The 16,808-nt window shown below is 37.2% G+C and overlaps 1 protein-coding gene across 1 annotated transcript in view; it reads left to right on the top strand.

The window, feature by feature from the left end:
• Positions 1-15,751, top strand: part of ANKRD27 (ankyrin repeat domain 27) — a 72,144-nt gene extending 56,393 nt beyond the window's left edge. Inside the window, exons 20-28 of the mRNA XM_069082793.1 lie at positions 3,770-3,892; positions 4,928-4,984; positions 8,074-8,271; positions 9,154-9,273; positions 9,752-9,913; positions 11,136-11,247; positions 12,992-13,070; positions 13,283-13,355; positions 14,293-15,751. Of these exons, the coding sequence (XP_068938894.1) occupies positions 3,770-3,892; positions 4,928-4,984; positions 8,074-8,271; positions 9,154-9,273; positions 9,752-9,913; positions 11,136-11,247; positions 12,992-13,070; positions 13,283-13,355; positions 14,293-14,547 (1,179 nt within the window). The 3' untranslated portion in view covers positions 14,548-15,751. The remainder of the gene's footprint in view (positions 1-3,769; positions 3,893-4,927; positions 4,985-8,073; positions 8,272-9,153; positions 9,274-9,751; positions 9,914-11,135; positions 11,248-12,991; positions 13,071-13,282; positions 13,356-14,292) is intronic.
• Positions 15,752-16,808: the final 1,057 nt, after the last annotated feature.

Genomic DNA, 16,808 nt, shown 5'->3' with positions numbered 1-16,808 from the left:
AGTCCAGTAATTTTTAAATTATCTCTCCTGGATCTATTTTCCAGGTCAGTGGTTTTTCCCTGAGATATTTCACATTGCTTTCTATTCTTTCATTTGTTTGGATCTGTTTAACAGCATCTTGATTTCTCATAAAGTCATTAGCTTCCATTTGCTCCATTCTAATTCTGAAGCAATGATTCTCCTCATTGAACTTTTGAGATTCTGTTTCCATCTGGCAAATTCAGATTTTTAAGGCACTCTTCTCCTCATTGCCTTTTTGAGCCCCTTTTGCCATTTGAGTTAGTCTACTTTTTAAGGTGGTATTTTCATCAGTCAGGCTGTTGACTCTCATTTCTTAATTTTCTTGCATTGTTTTCATTTCTTTTCCCAATTTTTCCTCCACTTCTCTTATTTGCTTCTTAAGGTCCTCTATGGCCTATAACCAGCTCATATTTTCCTTTGAAGCTTTTGGTGCAGGAGTTCTGACTTCACTGTCTTCCTCCTGTTCCATGCTTTGCTCCTTTTTGTTCCCAAAATAGGAGTCTAATGTTGGAATCTTTTGTCTGCTTTGTTTACTTTGTCTGGTCATGTCACCCCTCAGTCACTTGACCCCTGGGCTTTTTGTCACAGTAGGACTCTGCCACCAGACAGGGGAGCTTTCATCCCAAACGCTAGGGTTTTCTCAGCTGCTGGAGTTATTAGATGGGTGCCCTCTCTGAGGTCTCCACATGCTCTGGCAAGCTGGACACACGCCCCAGGACCTTCACCCTAGACTGCAATCCAGATCCAAGAAGGTTAAAGCAAGAGCAATTCTTTGCAGGCCAGGAGCTGAAGCCGCCACATGGCGCTGGCTGGCTGTGCCAGTGTCTTAGCGGCTTCTCGCCCTGGGGGCAAAAGCCACGCTCTCCCACTTACTGGATCCCAAAGTCCAGATTGCATTGACCTCTCACTTTGTCCTTCGCATCTATGTGTTGATAAATTTGGAAACGTCCTACAGCTGCTGCTGATCTGGAGTCCCTCCGGCCAGTGGCTGGTCAGGCCCCACCTGGGGCTAAAGCCTCAGCGTGTGGCTGGGCTCGGCTCCCAGAGCGCTGTGCCTGCTGATTCCTGCCGGCCTGCTGACAGCGGGAGGTTAGCTTCTCTGTGTCATTTTGTGGGTTCTGCAGCTCCAAAGTTTGTTTAGAGTCCCCTTTTTACATGGATTGGGGAAGGTAGAAGCCAGAGCAGCTGGGAGGTCCTGCTTCTACACCGCCATCTTGACTCCACCCAAAACAGGCTCTTAAAAGGGAGATGTGGTCACAAAGGCATTTTCTTTTATAGAGGATGTCCTCCACAAAATTGAAGTGGATGTCATAGGACATGAGATTCTCTAGATGCTTCTGTTTGAGGATAATGGTGTTCTGATTATGTCCTGCTCTGAAAAGAAACAAGGATACCTTTATGAGATTGTCACTCAAACAAGATTGGCCTCTCAATCTACATGGGAAAAGCCAAGTAGATGGAAATCTATATTGCCAAGATTGTTATATATAGTTGCATAGGAGGTCCACTGAATTAGTTTATCAGTCTCTTGGACATTGCAGATGGCCTGTGTACTGGGAGTAGAGTGAGATAAGAGGAAAGAAGTGGAGTGGATTGCATTTGGAAAATTCATCATCACTTTTAATGATCTTAAGTTGCTCCTTGATATCAAAACACAGCCTTTTAAACATTCTTTTTCCTGGTAACTCTGTACAGCTGCAAATTGTTTAAAAACACAGTTTTATAAATATCAGAATTACAGGTGACTTAAAGAACATTGGAAAGACACACATGGTATTCATGCTGTGGTATATTATTATTGATGATTTGTATGTAAGAAATGGCATAGAAGACACTAAGGATATGTGTATCTAAATGGAAAATATCATGTGGTCATGTACAAGGTCATATAGAGACAATCCAACTGTTGCACTTGTTATATAAAATATCAGAAGATCTAGAAGTAACCTTATAGCACATTGGGTAAATCCTCTGTGGAGGATGTATAAAAGGTCATCAAAAATCACATAGGATGAGAAAATATGGATGGCTTACAATCTATTTCAGTTTAGTGAGTATACAACCAGTGAGATAACAGATATGTGAAAATATCTGGCAGTATATTACCTCTATATTCTTCTATTGTTTATCAAATTTAATCATTCTTTGAAAAGAGATCTTTGCTTTGTTAGATACTATAATATTTCCTCCTTTAGCTTGCGTGTGGCTTATTGCTTAGGATATATTATAATAGTGGGAGCTGTATGTAACTAAAGCAGTAGAGCTTTAGAATTATTTTTATTTTGATTCTTTTTACTAATCATTGTGGTTATGAATTGATAAATGTTCATTAATAAGATCCAATTATAATGGTTCTGTGGGGCTGGGGTGGGGGTGTTTATAGCTGTATCTGGTTAAAAGGGTATTAACCTTTTGCTCATAATCCTTTGTTAATCCATTAGAATTATAAAGCCTTACCTTTGCAGTGAGCATTGAGAATGACCTCGAAATGGGTGTTTATATCTGTCTGAAGACATCGCTTAATGTTGAATGAGCCACGAACAATTGAGTGAAAAGCAGAACTTGCTTCAGAATGTTCTTAAAATGCTATGGGGAACTTTGAAAGAGCTGCTTCAGCCATGCCAGGGAGTGGGGCGCTTTGATATCTTATGTATAGCATAAGATAGCAGTGATGACTCTCTGTTTACAGCTAATTCATTATTTTGGCATAGAGATCCAGAAGAAATTACAAACTAGGTAAAGCTTCATTTGCCTTTTTTTCCTCTGCCTTTTCTCTAGCACTAGTGGCCTGTTGTTTATTTTTCCACTAACCCTCACTCCCATCCATCTTGCCACTGGCAGTTTGTCCCTTACCACTTTTTTCTGTGGGCCTTATTTTCAGCTTATCTGATAAACTGAATTTGTTTTTGTGACTTCTTCATTTAAATTTGTATTTGAACAGGAACCTTCCCTGACTTTAACCCAGAGAAGTTACTAAGGATGAAATTTTAGGGACTATGAGAGTATTGGTGGTAGAGAGATCTTGGACCAGGAAGGCCTAGTTGAATCACATTAGCTCAACAAATCCCACCACATAGGTTGTGCCTGGGGATCTATTTGTTTTGTTCCTTTACATCCTGTTTTGTACTCTTAAGCAGAATTAGTATTAGTGATACAAATTCTTGGCTGTTTACAATGGCCCTACTTGAAGAGACTTTAGGGAGCATCTAATTTAGTCCTCTTTTCTTTATGTAGGAAAAATGAGTTCCATAAAAATGATTTGTCACAAAGATAATCTATGGCAAAGCATAAAGTTGCATAGAATCCAAATTCTCTGTTTGGCTCATCCTACTATCTACATTGCTTTGTGAGGCTCTAAAAAATGTTTCTTCCTGTGAGGTATAGGTTTTGAAGCAGTCATGCCTGAGTGTTCCTGTCATCTCTCTGTTACTTTCCACAGGGAAACTAAGAGTTGCATTGGCATGACCTAACACTAAAAGCACCTTAATCTCTTTAAATCATCACTAAAAGGGTTTAAAAGGGCTTGAGCAGTAGTAAACAATGAAGTCTTGGTGAAGCAGCAGGAAATAATAAATTGCTTTGTTTTGTTTGGGGAATTGCAGGTGCTGACATCAGTGCGTTTGTGAGCAATAATATTTGTGTATGTGTGTGTGTTTGTAATTTAATTTGATTTCAAAAGAAGCAAGCTCTATTTTAAGTTCTCTCATGTACCAAGTGAAAGCTTTTTCTCCATTTTAACTGCTGCCAGGTACGATATCTCTTGGAGTGGATGGATGAAGATTTAGAAGATGGAGAAGATACTGCCAGAACAGCGAATCTTGAATTTTGTCATCCCTTATGCCAGTGTCCAAAATGTGCTCCACGGCAAAAGGTTTGGCTCTTTCTGGAGGATGAGAAAGTCAGTCCTTTTATGTGTATGTTGATTTACTCCACCCAGTGACTGTTCCCTTAGTGGGAGTGCTCTCCTCTGGAAGTATGTCAGTCTAAAGATGGGAGGAGATTTAGCTCAGCAGCGGCAAGGAGCTTATAATTAATACCCTTATAGACTGAGCTCTGATCATGCTTATTTCAACCAGCCTCCTTTTTGAGGGAACGGCTTAGTAAGATAGAGACCAGATAGTGTAGAAGGTGGTGTAGCTATCACTACTGTCTACTCCAACCTCCTCATGTACCAAGTGTGACTGTTAAGTTGTAGTGATTTTTTAAAAGCATATGTGAAAACTTACACATTCTGGTTGGGGCAGGAGTCATGCCTTCGTAACTTTTAATCCATTGCACCAGTAATTCTTAGAGTGCTTTTTGGAGTTGTGTTCAAAACCTGCAACATGACAGTGTTCTTTGTCTTTTGAGGGTAGATTTGTTTTTTGGTAATAGCCCAAAGGCAATCTGAGGTGATCTGGTGATGTGCATGATCAAACTGGGGTAATATCTTCATTATTTAAAAAAAATGAGGTGTGACTTAAATGGAATGAGAACCATTTTATAGTGTAGTTTAAAAATTAGTTCTGAAGAAAGCTCCAAAGAAGGGTTTTTCAACAAATTTTTTTTTAATGTATATGATATTGCCATAATAAACATGTAAACCCCTTGCCCTTCATAGAGATTATTTTGTAGGGTATAAGACTCATTTGGATGCTGCTAGATGGTACAGTAGCTAGAGCCCTGAACCTGGAGTCAGGAAGAATTGGGTACAGATCCCACTTCCCACACTGGCTAGCTATGGGCAAATCACGTTCTCTCAGCCTCAGTTTCCTGATCTGTGTTGAGACAATATATGAGATAACATACATGAAGTACTTTATAAACTTTAAAGCACTGTATTCAGTACTAGCTGTTATTGTTATTTTAAAGTCTGATATGAGGTTGAACACTTTTATTAACTTAAACATATTTGCTCTCTGGGAAGATTCTGAATTTGGACTGGACTGTGAGTGTGCGTCCTTCCTCAGTGTCCCTTTTGCAGGTAATTTGTGCTTGTTGCATCAGGGCTATTGATGCTGGCACGCAGGGAGTATTTTCCCATTATTCTACAGCTGTGCCTCTAGGCAAATTCAATACATACAAATCTGATAAAATTGATTAATACTTCTTTATATTGCCAAATAATTATTTACAGAAAATTTTATTTTTGTTTTATTTTCATTTTCCCTTGTTCCTTTTAAATGATAATTTTTATGCAGCTTTATAGGAACATGGCTATCAGGTAAAACAAGTGTGGAAAAATTCTCATACTAGCCTTTGACTTCATATTACATATGCCATTTAGAGAGTGATTTATCTGCAGCAAACTTCTGTGGTTAATTGGCTAATCAGTTTCTCAAAGGACAAAAATAATATTCTAGAATATATATGAAGGATGTGACAAATAATTTATTTTTTTTTATTGTTGTTAAAATAAGCTTTTATTTATGCTGTTTTTTATATCATCAGTTATCCCCACTATCTTGGTCATACTCCTTTCAGAGAGCCATCTGTAACAAATAATGTTTTTAAAGAGGAAAAATAATCAGCACCACTGATGGATGCATTGAAAAAGTCTGAAAGCATGTGCAGTGTGTACCATCTTTGAACTTCCAACCCATGAGGGGTGGGTTGGGAGTGTCCTCTCATATCTCTTCATTCCAGTTGTGCTTGATCTTTGTAATTTATATTCACTTTTGATTTGTTGATGTCATTGTTCTTTCCATTTCCATTGTTGTCTTTATTGCATGTGTATTTTCTTGGCTTTGCTTCATCTTTGCATTATTTTATATAGCTCTTTCCATACTTCTTTGTATTAACCACATACATAATTTTTTTACAATACATTAATATTACATTCATGCGCTATAGTTTGTTGAACTGTTCCCCAAGTGATGGGCATTTACTTTGTTTCCAATTCTTTATTATCACAAAAACTGCTGCTATAAATATTTTGATGTTGTGAGGACTTTATCTTCTTAACAATGATGTCCTTGGAATGTAAGCCCAGTAATGGAGTTTTTGCTTCAAAGAACATGGACATTTTAGTCATTTTATTTGCATAATACCAAATTTCTTTCCAGAATAGGTATACTTCCTTTTTTGTATATCTTTCTTACTTCCTTTCTATATCTTATTATTAAATGTCTAATATGTGCAAAACACTATGCTAGTTATTTGGGAAACAAAGACAAAAGAAATATGAAAAAAAACCATTGCCTTCCTTCAAAATTTAGATAAATAAAAGTTAGTTCAAGGATACAGAGATCAGGGAAATACACTGAATTGCCAGAGGGCAGAGACTGGGGTAGAGAATGCTGTAAGCCTTACTGAACTACTTGAGAAAGGAAAGAGAATGACCCCTGTGTTGATTGAGGACTGCAGCAAGGATCTGGAGAGAATGATATAGAAGGATGGGCTGAACCTTAAAGGAGGAAAGGCTGCTGAATGATAGTGGCAGAAGGTTTTGAAGTGGCAGTGACAAGCTGTCTGAAACAGCTCTTGCTGAACCAGTGTGTCTGGAATAGGTTGGGGAGTCAGGTCCCTGTGAGTAAAAGAAGATGGGAAAGCATATGAAAGGAAGTGGTCTCAGGTAAAGGCAATTTGTTAGTGATAGATATAGAATGGGAGTTCCAGATGATGCAGTGGAAGGGGAAGGTAGAGCAAGGCTCTGTAGGGACTCAAAAGGGTGGAGATGAAAGACAGAAGAACATTTTTTGTTTAGGCAGCTAGTGACTCTATAGGGATTAGTGCAGGAGTGGGTGAGAATTTATTAGCTGTGGACAGGAAAGTACACTTTGACTGAGGCACCTGTCCTCAAGGCTCCTGTGATGATCATTCCCTTCATGAATATGTTCTCTCAAATACCAGAGAACACACTGTTATCTGAGGTAGCTATAGAAATAAGACAAGAGAAGGAAAATAAAGTGAAAAATAGTCAGAGGATACTGATGGCATGATTTACTTAGAAAATTCTAGAGTCAGCAAAGATAATAACTGAAACAATAGCTTCAATAAAGTAGCAGAATACAAAATAAACCCACAAAAATCAACAGTATTTTTACATCAGTAATCATATCTAGCAAGAATTAATCAAAAAAAGGAAGTTCCTTTCGAAAAAACAAAAATATGAGTAAGTTGTCTGGTGTGTTAATCTACCAAAGCATACTTAATAGCTTTCTTGGATAAAAGCACAAAATGCTCCTTAAGGAAATTAAGAACAACTAAAGGATTGGAAGAATATTCAGTGTTAATAGCTGGGCTGTATCATATGATAAAAATGACAGCACCAACAGAATTAATTTATAATTTAATGAAATATCAGTCAAACCACCAAAGATCTACTTTACAGAGCTAGAAAAATATTAACACTTTATTTGGAGGAACAAAAAAAAATCTAGAATATCAAGGGAAACTAATGGAAAATATTAGGAATTTAAGGGATAGTACTTATAGAGAGCATTTCTATATTATAAATCAGTAATCATCAAAATGGGAGTAGGGCTGGGACACCGTCCCCACCTTCTTCTTTCCCAACCTCCCCCCTAAACAAGGGAAATTTTGTCCTGTGTCCTAGATTATCTCACCCCTCTTCCCAACCCCCAGACAAACAAAAAGCCCAGCTCTATAACAAATAAAACTGGAACTATGTGGTTTGTGTCTTATTTCTGTATGGCCTTTGATTTCTTCCTACTTTCCATTTTTTTCTGGGTGAGGGATTCTCAGTAGAAAAGATGTTAATAACCCCTAATAATATGTAAAAGCTTTGGAAATCAGGAATGACTAGGGCGAAATTTTTTGATCGCTAAAAATGAGGCTAGTAAGTGTCATACAGTATAGGGAGGATGTTCTGCTTTTTGAACTAAGATTTTAAATTTTGTGTACTGGCAGGTAGAAAAATACTGATCTGATTTTGGCGATAGAGTAAATGGACTATGTATATGTGGACCAACCACACCATCTACTAAAATCTAAGATTCTGTTATCATAGGAGGCAAGATTATTAGTCAGTGTTGGCTTTTTCTAGTGGATGTTCTTAAGCAGTTATGATGTCTTTCCCCTCTCTTCTCTCTGCCTTTTTAATCCTTGAAGAAGTTTGAAAAGATTCCTGTCAATGGACTTGGAGTGAATGTTACCAATCAGGATGGCTTCACTCCACTGCATGTTGCTGTGCTGCACGGTCGGTCTGATCTCGTCTCCCTCCTTTTGAAGCACGGAGCCAATGTGGATGCCAAGAATGTTAATCGGGCTGTCCCACTACATTTTGCCTGCCAGAAGGGACACTTTCAGGTAGTATGCTCTCGAGCTTTAGTCATTGATCGCCCCTGTTACTAACAGTAGTTCTAGTCCCATACTTCTTTTAGTTGGAAAAGATTGTAAGAGGCTGAGAAGGGTGTGAGAGGAGAGAAAGTGGAGGCACCTGTATTGTAGATGGCCTTTTCAAGAAGTTTAGCCACAAAGCGTAGAAGAGATATAGGACAATAGTGGGGATGGAAGGATCAAGGTAGGGTTTTGTGAGGATGTGGAAACATGGGTATTACACCCTGGTTGTAAACTAGACTAGATGGTTATATGCGTACATTCTGTGAGGCCTCAAGAATTTGCATCTAAGACTTAGAAACCTAGTCCTTTTTTTGTGTGTGGGATGAAGTCTTCATCTTCTTGGAGCTGCTAATTCATGGCTTTTGCAAATTAGTTTCCTCACTTGGGACTATAGTAGCTCATAGTTTATCTAAGTTCTTGGAGACCATCTTAGGGCTAAAGAAGCTTTTATGTACTTTTATACAGTGGTGCTTTGAGTATTTGCAAATCCTGATAGCGATTAAAACAGAAAAAAAAGTTTTGGATTAGATTTTACCCCAGGAGATTAGATGAAGACTGTGAAGGGTCTGAATCCAAACAACCCACAGTTTGAATTGGGCTGACCTGGTACTTCTTTGCATTCAACCACAACACTGTAAACAACAGTTATCAGAATAAACATTTAGCTGACCTTTGTAAATTAACTTTTTCAATTGATGTATGAATTGTGGATGTTTTGCCATTGGAACCTAGAGATGCACATGGATACTACTAAAAAGGTGATGATGAAATATAAGTATACATTAAGAATTTTCAGTAGCTTATGATGTTTTTAGTCTACATTTGAATGTCTTCCTTCTATTGAAATAGGTGGTGAAGAGCCTAATGGACTTCAGTGCAAAACAAAATAAAAAGGATTCAAGTGGCAACACACCCCTCATTTATGCTTGTCTGAATGGTCATCATGAAACAGCTGCCTTGTTACTGGAGGTAAGAAAAACCTCAAAATAGGATTGCTTTTTCCTGGAGTGAGATTTTTTGTGACCCTGCACTGTGAACACCTGTTCAGCTCTAGTAGCAGTCTTTAGTTTAAGCTGAGTAGCTCCTGCTCTTTGGAGCTGGCACTACTTTATTTTTATAGACAGGGAGATTTAAGGCATCCCGTTAGTCCTGGGAGAGGGAAATGGGGCCTGTTTTTAGTTGCCTTCTATACCTGTGCTATAGTGTCAGATTTCTGGGTTCCCTTTAATATCAGGCTGTAAAATACAAGTTGCAAAAGGAATGTATTTGCTCCTTTGTAAGTTGGGGATTTGAGTAACTAGTATGTGAGATTTTGTGCCATGTTGGCTGTCCGTGGTTCAGTTCTCTGATGGCCCTTCTTTTATGTTTGAATAACATCCTCCATTTTGAGTAGATCTCCTTGATAACGTTTTTACAATGAAATAAATAAAAGTTTTTCTCTTTCCAGCACGGGGCCTCTCTTAATGTTTCTAACAACAGGGGCAACACAGCATTGCATGAAGCTGTGATAGGAAATCATGCCATCTTGGTTGAACTCCTTCTGCTTCATGGAGCATCAGTCCATGTTAGGAATAAGAGACAGTGTACACCTATAGATTGTGCCGAACAGGTATGTGAAGAAAATATATTAAGAACTAGTCTCCTCGACCACTTGAATTCCTTCTGTCTAGAATAGATTGGGGTGATTCTTCAGATTGCTGTGACTGGCAGAAATGGTGCTATGGAAAACAGGTGTGGAGTGTGTTGTGACTCCTTATGACACTCCTGCTTTGTACTCTTTGTATCATTATGGAAGTCCTTCTCTTCCTTTTCCTACTAGGCAATAATCTCGACTAGATTAGGAGCCAGGTTATTTTATCTCTCACATTGGTCCATTGCCTACCTAACATACCACCTTATACATAGGTGCAGAATAACTTTGCCAAGGGAGACTTCTCTACATTCCCAACAATATTAATTCTCAAATAGTTGTGTGGTGGACTGTGCCCACTATCTAGAAATTATTAGGTGAGCTGTAAAGTGCTGACTCTGGTCTGGAATCCTCCTTTATACAGTCAAGTAACCCAAAGAATTTTGTCTTGTTTCAGTGGCAGGGGTTAGCAGCTAAGACTTCATATTAGCATTTCTGGTTTGAGTGTCTTCACTAGGAACATACCACAGTCTCCTTACCAACACATCAGAGATAACTTGTAGCTAACTAATTAAAAAAACATGTAAGACAACATTTCATTGATGAAATAAAAGTCTTAAAGTCTTCACTATGCCTAGAGAGGTGTTACTAAGTAAGTTTTATATAGAACAGGGGTGGGGACAACTTTCCTTTTTAGGCACATTCATCTTGGTATTCTGGTGTTATATTCCACCCAAAATCATACAACATTAACTTGACATGCTACAGATAGAGTGACTCTTGCTTAAATCTATCTTTTTACTGGTGGTATAGAATTGTAATGTAAATCGTATAGCTGATTATACCTTATTTTGTAGTTTAAAAGAACATGGTAGCCAAATAAAGAAGAATTTTGGGGACATGGTTAGACTACTATTAGGCCAAAATCAGGCTAATCTTTTTATTATTAACCAGTATGATATTTATGACAACAAGCTAATAATAAGAAAAAAGTCTGTCTTAGTAATTTTTCGAGTATGTTATGTAGTGGGTTTGTTTTCATATACTGTTTAAGAAAAAATGTGGCCAGCCATCTGAATCTTCATTTGAGTAACATTTCCAGGTAGCTCCTTTGTATATAGGTTGAAAACCATTAACCAGTCTGTTGCTGTGAATTCAAAAAGTAATTGTTAAATCACCATTGCTCCCTTTGAATTCCTAGAATTCAAAGATCATGAAATTGTTGCAGACAGTACCCAGCTGTATTGCATTGTCAGAAGAGGCTGCAGAAACAGATGAGGAAGGGCATGCTGCTGTTAAGATCAGGAAAAAATGTAAGAATTTTTCTCTTAGACACATAACTATACAAGGCTAGAAATGACTGTGTTCTCTTTCCTGTCTGTCTTCTGTAAATGTGAGGTTGTATCTAAAATACAAGTCTACAAAGGAGGTGGGATATGCAGGAAGCTCCTACCATCGGAAGAACTTTTTATGCAGAAAGGGAGAGATAGATATTATTATCTAAAGACCAATCCATAATAACACATAAAGTGTGTTTTACAGATCACTAAGCATTTGGGTATTTTTATCTCATCTGTTCCTTACAACAACCTGTGAGGCAGGCAGTGCAAATATTATTGTCCCCATTTTACAGACAGAAATGCTGAGACTCAGAGAATGGAAGTGTCTTGCTTGTTGTTATTTTAAGTGGCAGAGACAGGGCTCAGACCCAAGCTGAGAAATTCTTTTTACAACATCTTTTGAATACATTCACTCACCTAATATTCTCTAAGAAACAATATTTAAAGTTTTGTTATGTATAATTTGTTTTTTAAAATGAAGATAAAATATTCTGAGTGCCCAGTAACTGGTTGCCTACATATAGGATGCCTCTTAATTATTAGTAGTGAGCACTTAATTTAATTTTGTTAATAGTAAATTAACAATAAGATACTACCGTTTTAGCTTGAACCTAAAGTCTTTTGGTTTCTTAGTAAGCTGATCAGGGAAATGGTTTGCATAAATGTTTATTACAAAACTACAGCCTGCTTTGTGGGTATTCTTTGGGATTGTGCCAGGCATATGCATTAATCTGCTGCCTGGGCAGATGTCACCTAAAGCATTTTGCTTGAGTCATAGATGGATAAGTAGTTAATTGCTCCATCTTCATGGAAAAGGGACAAAGTAGAAGAAGACGAGGGATTTTTTTGTTTTTAATATAGCATCAGCTTCCAGGATGAAAAAGATTTTTCTCTATACTTGATTTTTTCTTAGTAGTGGAAGGATTTTATGAGGTGTACTACTAGCTGTTGCTGTTTGTACAGTAACAAAAATACCAGCAGCTAGGGGCGACTAGGTGGTACAATGGATAAAGATCCTGGCCTGAAGTCAGGAAGATCTGAGTTCAGATGCAGCCATAGACACTTCAGCTATATGACCCTAGCTAAGTCATTTCACCTCTGTCATGTCTTCATCTGTAAAATGGGAATAATAGTAGTACCAGCCTTAGCATAGTCCCCGGCATGTAGTAAGCGCTACATAAATTTTAGCTATTATTATTACCATTATTAACAGTGATTACATCCATCTACCATTTATGTTATTTAGATAATCTCTAGAGCTATTTTTTTAATCATATTTGGATATATTTGTAGTAATTCACACAATTGAGAAATTGTTTCACCTAATATCATGAACTTTAGTTCCTATTTTAAAAATAACGAACTTATGAAATGAGTAGAATTTAAGACCGCCTCTTGCAGATTGTCTTTTAGATTTAAGTGTTTTCCTGCTACTTCTCCTTAGTTGCATATCTACCTTATAGACCGAAGATGATACTAAGTGCCCTCTGGGTTGGCCTAAAAAAATGCAGTCAATGGGCAAAACATTTATAAAGAAATAAGTGAAATTCATTAGAGTTAGATAACCAAATTTAAATACTTTTACAAAATGAAAAATCTTTAATTTGTCAAAGAAAATATAAGAATAGTATCTTAGCTATGATTTTTAGAAGATATTACTAAAATATCATTTGACCTTGGCAGTATTCAAATATCAGTTCATTCTTTACATCTACAGGGAATTCAAAGCCACATGGACCACCAGATGATACTTTAAGCAGAAGATTTCAGTTTGTCCATTCAGTTAGTCAGTTTAAGTAAGTTTTAAAAAAATTACACTTAGTATTTGCTTTTTTTGTTGTTGTGAAAGTTGAAATTTTATTTGAAGCTGGAAAGATGCAATTTAAACCATTAAAAATGACATGAATAATTTTTTGCACATTCAGATGCTGCCACCTTGTGGTCAGCTGATGTTGTTTCATATGACTGATGTATTTACTTTTATAACTTTATTTTACCAATATTTTAGAGCAAAAACTTTGCCGGAAACCTTGGCAAGAGACAGAAGTGTTCCCAATTTTGATGATGCTTTTCTGAGTCAGGTAAGTTTTCAAGCTTGATCTAAAAGCCAAGCTATAGTGAGAGGCTCATGTAGTTTATCAACCTAGAGGTTACATAATCATACCCTCTTAATTCAGTGGTTGTCCCTAACTACCTTTCTTGTACACTGATCATTTGTTTTATTATGCTCTGTCACTGCTATATAAGAATTATAGATTTCACAGCAAAAATTAGAATTTAGTGTATGTTTACTAGAACTTGTACTTTCATTATATTCTTTATTATTACTTGAAAATGCTTTTTAGTTAGAGGTGTAGAGTTGGGGAAAAACATAGAAGTACTGTTATGTTGAACATGTAGTAAGTCACACCTGATGGAAGAAATGGATGTGACCTTGGACAATTTAAATTGATTGCTACATACAAATGTATTTACTTAATATATTAATAAATCTGAAAAAGAAAAAAAAAAACAACTCTGTATAATAGTGGATTTATCTACTAGCTTTGCCAAACATCCATTTGAGTTGGATATGTAGCTAAAATTTCTTAACACCGTGACTTAAATGTTCATATTTGAAAACTATGACCTAATCTACAAAAGACAGAAATATGAGATTGTTGCTGTCCAACAATTACTAATTTTGTTTCAGAGACACTAGATTTGGGCTTTTGACAGTGATAATTAGAATGGATATTTCTGCCATGAATTTCAGAAAGTTACATTTTACTAACATTAAATAGAAATTTTAAATCCTATTTCAACTTATTCCTAGCTCTGATTACTTATACACTAAGAAAATGGGCAAGATCCCTCCTTTTTACTAATAAATCTCTTTCATTGAGATGGTGTTTGATGGCAGATAGGTTCATAGATGTAGTAGTAAAACTCTCAGAAGAAAGACATTATATTAATTCTCTGTAGTGATGTTGAAAGAACACCTCTTAGTGGCCTTGATCATTTTTTCTCTTTCCTCAGCCAGCAGTTGTGAGTGACAATAAGGTCAAGTTAGATGATGACCACCTGGAGCAGAGCCAATCTAACACTGCCGATGAAGAAAGCAGTAGCAAACCTGTGATGGACACAGTGATGCAGGCTGCTCACAGAACTAAGCGGATGCAGCGGAGGCACACGGTCACTGAAGCTGTCGTATCACAGGAACCAGAAACTGCTCATAACAGTGGCTTACCAGCTCCTCAAGAGCCAAGTATTTTACCATCGAAACACTCTTAGCAGTAACAAAGGTCATTTGCTGCCAAAAAGTAAAGAACTAGCAAGATAATGTTGCTGATATTTAAAATAAGGCTTAGGACTGCACCTTCACAGCTGGCCTAGACGAATAAAAAGCCTTTTAGCAGAAAGTTGTTGCAACGTTTGTATTGAGAGCTGGAACCCATTATCAAAACATCCTTCATGGAACTGCTTTGTGGCACACTGAACTAGGAAAAGATTAATGTAAAGAATGTAGCCAAAAATTTCCCTCTCTTTTGGCTTTTCTCTTGAAGTTAAAGCACCTGAAAAGCAATGGTTTCTGAATCACTAAGCCTTGGGTTTAAGTATCTGTTCCCTTTGAGAAATTCTGATGACCTCTTGTACTGAAAGGTTTTGAACCACTGTAGTGTTTAAGTATAAAGTAGCAGACTTTGTAAATTCAATTTCTCTATGCTGCAATAAGCTGAATAAAACAGCTAATCTTCCCGATACTGTGAAGATGCTGTACAGAAAAGTAACATTTGAATGAAGAAAGAAAAACTTAAAAAAAAAAAACTCCTTAGCAGAGCAACACAAGGATAACCAAACAATTAAATGTATTTCTTTTTAGTAAAGTTATGTTGTTTGTCCTGCAAAATATATATGAAAAAAGCTAGGTATAACGCTTTTACTACCAAGATATGCAGATAATTTGGTCCTCTTCACATATGCACCTAGAGCAGTGAGAATTTGCACATTCATGGAAACCCTTCTCTTAGTGAAGATACTCTTCTTTAAATACCACACTTCAAGGAAGGCCACCAAATGAAAGAGAGGAGATTGGGCACATCTTTCCTAACAGGTTTCTGATTAAACTGCTGTGAACACGTCACAAACCAGGTTAATGTGATTTTGATTTAAGGAATCATTGCCATATTCACATTTGTTCCTTTTATAAATTTCTATAGAAAATATTGGTTTTATTTTTTAAGGTATGCTATTGGTAACTTGTCTAGGGCTCCAGGCTTTCAGGATTGTCTGGAGTATGTTTTAAAATATCTTTTTACTATAGAAAAATGGCTTGTGCATGCTATTGGAAACACTTGTGTGCTTGTAGAAGGGAGGGGTTTATGTATATTTTTCTAAAAAATAATTTATGATTTATGCTAATTTTCTAATGTGCCTTGGATATGTGCCAAATGATGGAAAAGAAACAGTAAAATTTATGATTCTTGAAAATACTAAATCTCATTTTTGTTCTCAATGTTTGTGATATGTTTCTAGAGCCATTTTAATTACCTTTATCTTTGTGAAGATAAAATGAACTCTGAATTTCTTCTATAATAGGAATCCACTGAGTTCTCTATTGAGGCCCTCATAATTAATCCCAAGTACAATACTGACTCATTGGTCAATTTTAACTGGAGAGATGTCTGGGGTTAGAGATCTGTCTTTCTTTTCTTTTCTTTTTTTTTTTTTTTAAGCAATTGGGGTTAAGTAACTTGCGTGGTGCTGAGTATCTGAGCCCGGGATTCAATCTAGGTCATCCCGACACTGGAGCTGGTGCTCTTACTTGCTGAGCCACCTGGCCACTCCTAGATCTGTCTTTCTGTAATAAAGCAGGGCAGCCTACTGGCACACACAGTACTTGAATCCATGGTTCTCACTTTTTTTTTTTTTTTAGCATTGTGCTGTAGCTAATTTAGCACAAACTATCACTAGTTCTGTTTACAGCAGGGACTCTTGATCTGGGATTAAGTCAACAAGCATTTTTTAAGGGCTTACTTGTGTGAGGTGCTATGCTGAGCGTTGGTGATACAAAGTAAGGCAAAAATAATCCCTGCCCTCAGGGAGCTCACAATCTAAATGGGGAGCCAACATGTAAATAGTGATGTACAGATAAGAAATTGGCAATAATTAACAGAGGGAAGGCATTAAACATTAAAGGGGGCCATCCAGGTAAATCTTCTTGCAGAAGGTGGGATTTTAGCTGAGACTTCTATGAAGCCAGAAGATAGAGATGAAGAGGGAGAGAATTCCAGGGATAGGGGAAAGCTAGTGAAAAGGCAAGGAGGCCAGTGACCCTGAATCTTTGTGATAGTAATGGCAATTAAAGATTCCCCTGTATTGGCTTGGTTTTCAAACTGATTGCGTTAAAACCCAGAGTTTGTTAATCCCACCTGTGGGATGGACTTATTGATGTGAAAAGAGAGTCCTGAACTGGGAGGAGCTGGTGACCTAGATTTGGAGAGACAAGAGAGGCAGAAGAACTTTTTGGAAGCAGCACCTTGTGGAGGCAGAGA

The sequence above is a fragment of the Petaurus breviceps genome, unplaced genomic scaffold, assembly GCF_028583685.1.
Source record: "Petaurus breviceps papuanus isolate PSGF00001 unplaced genomic scaffold, PetGlider_PUasm1.0 171, whole genome shotgun sequence".
Taxonomy (NCBI): Eukaryota; Metazoa; Chordata; class Mammalia; order Diprotodontia; family Petauridae; genus Petaurus; species Petaurus breviceps.
Note: the sequence above shows the minus strand (reverse complement) of the source record. Positions and strands in the feature narration are given on the sequence as shown.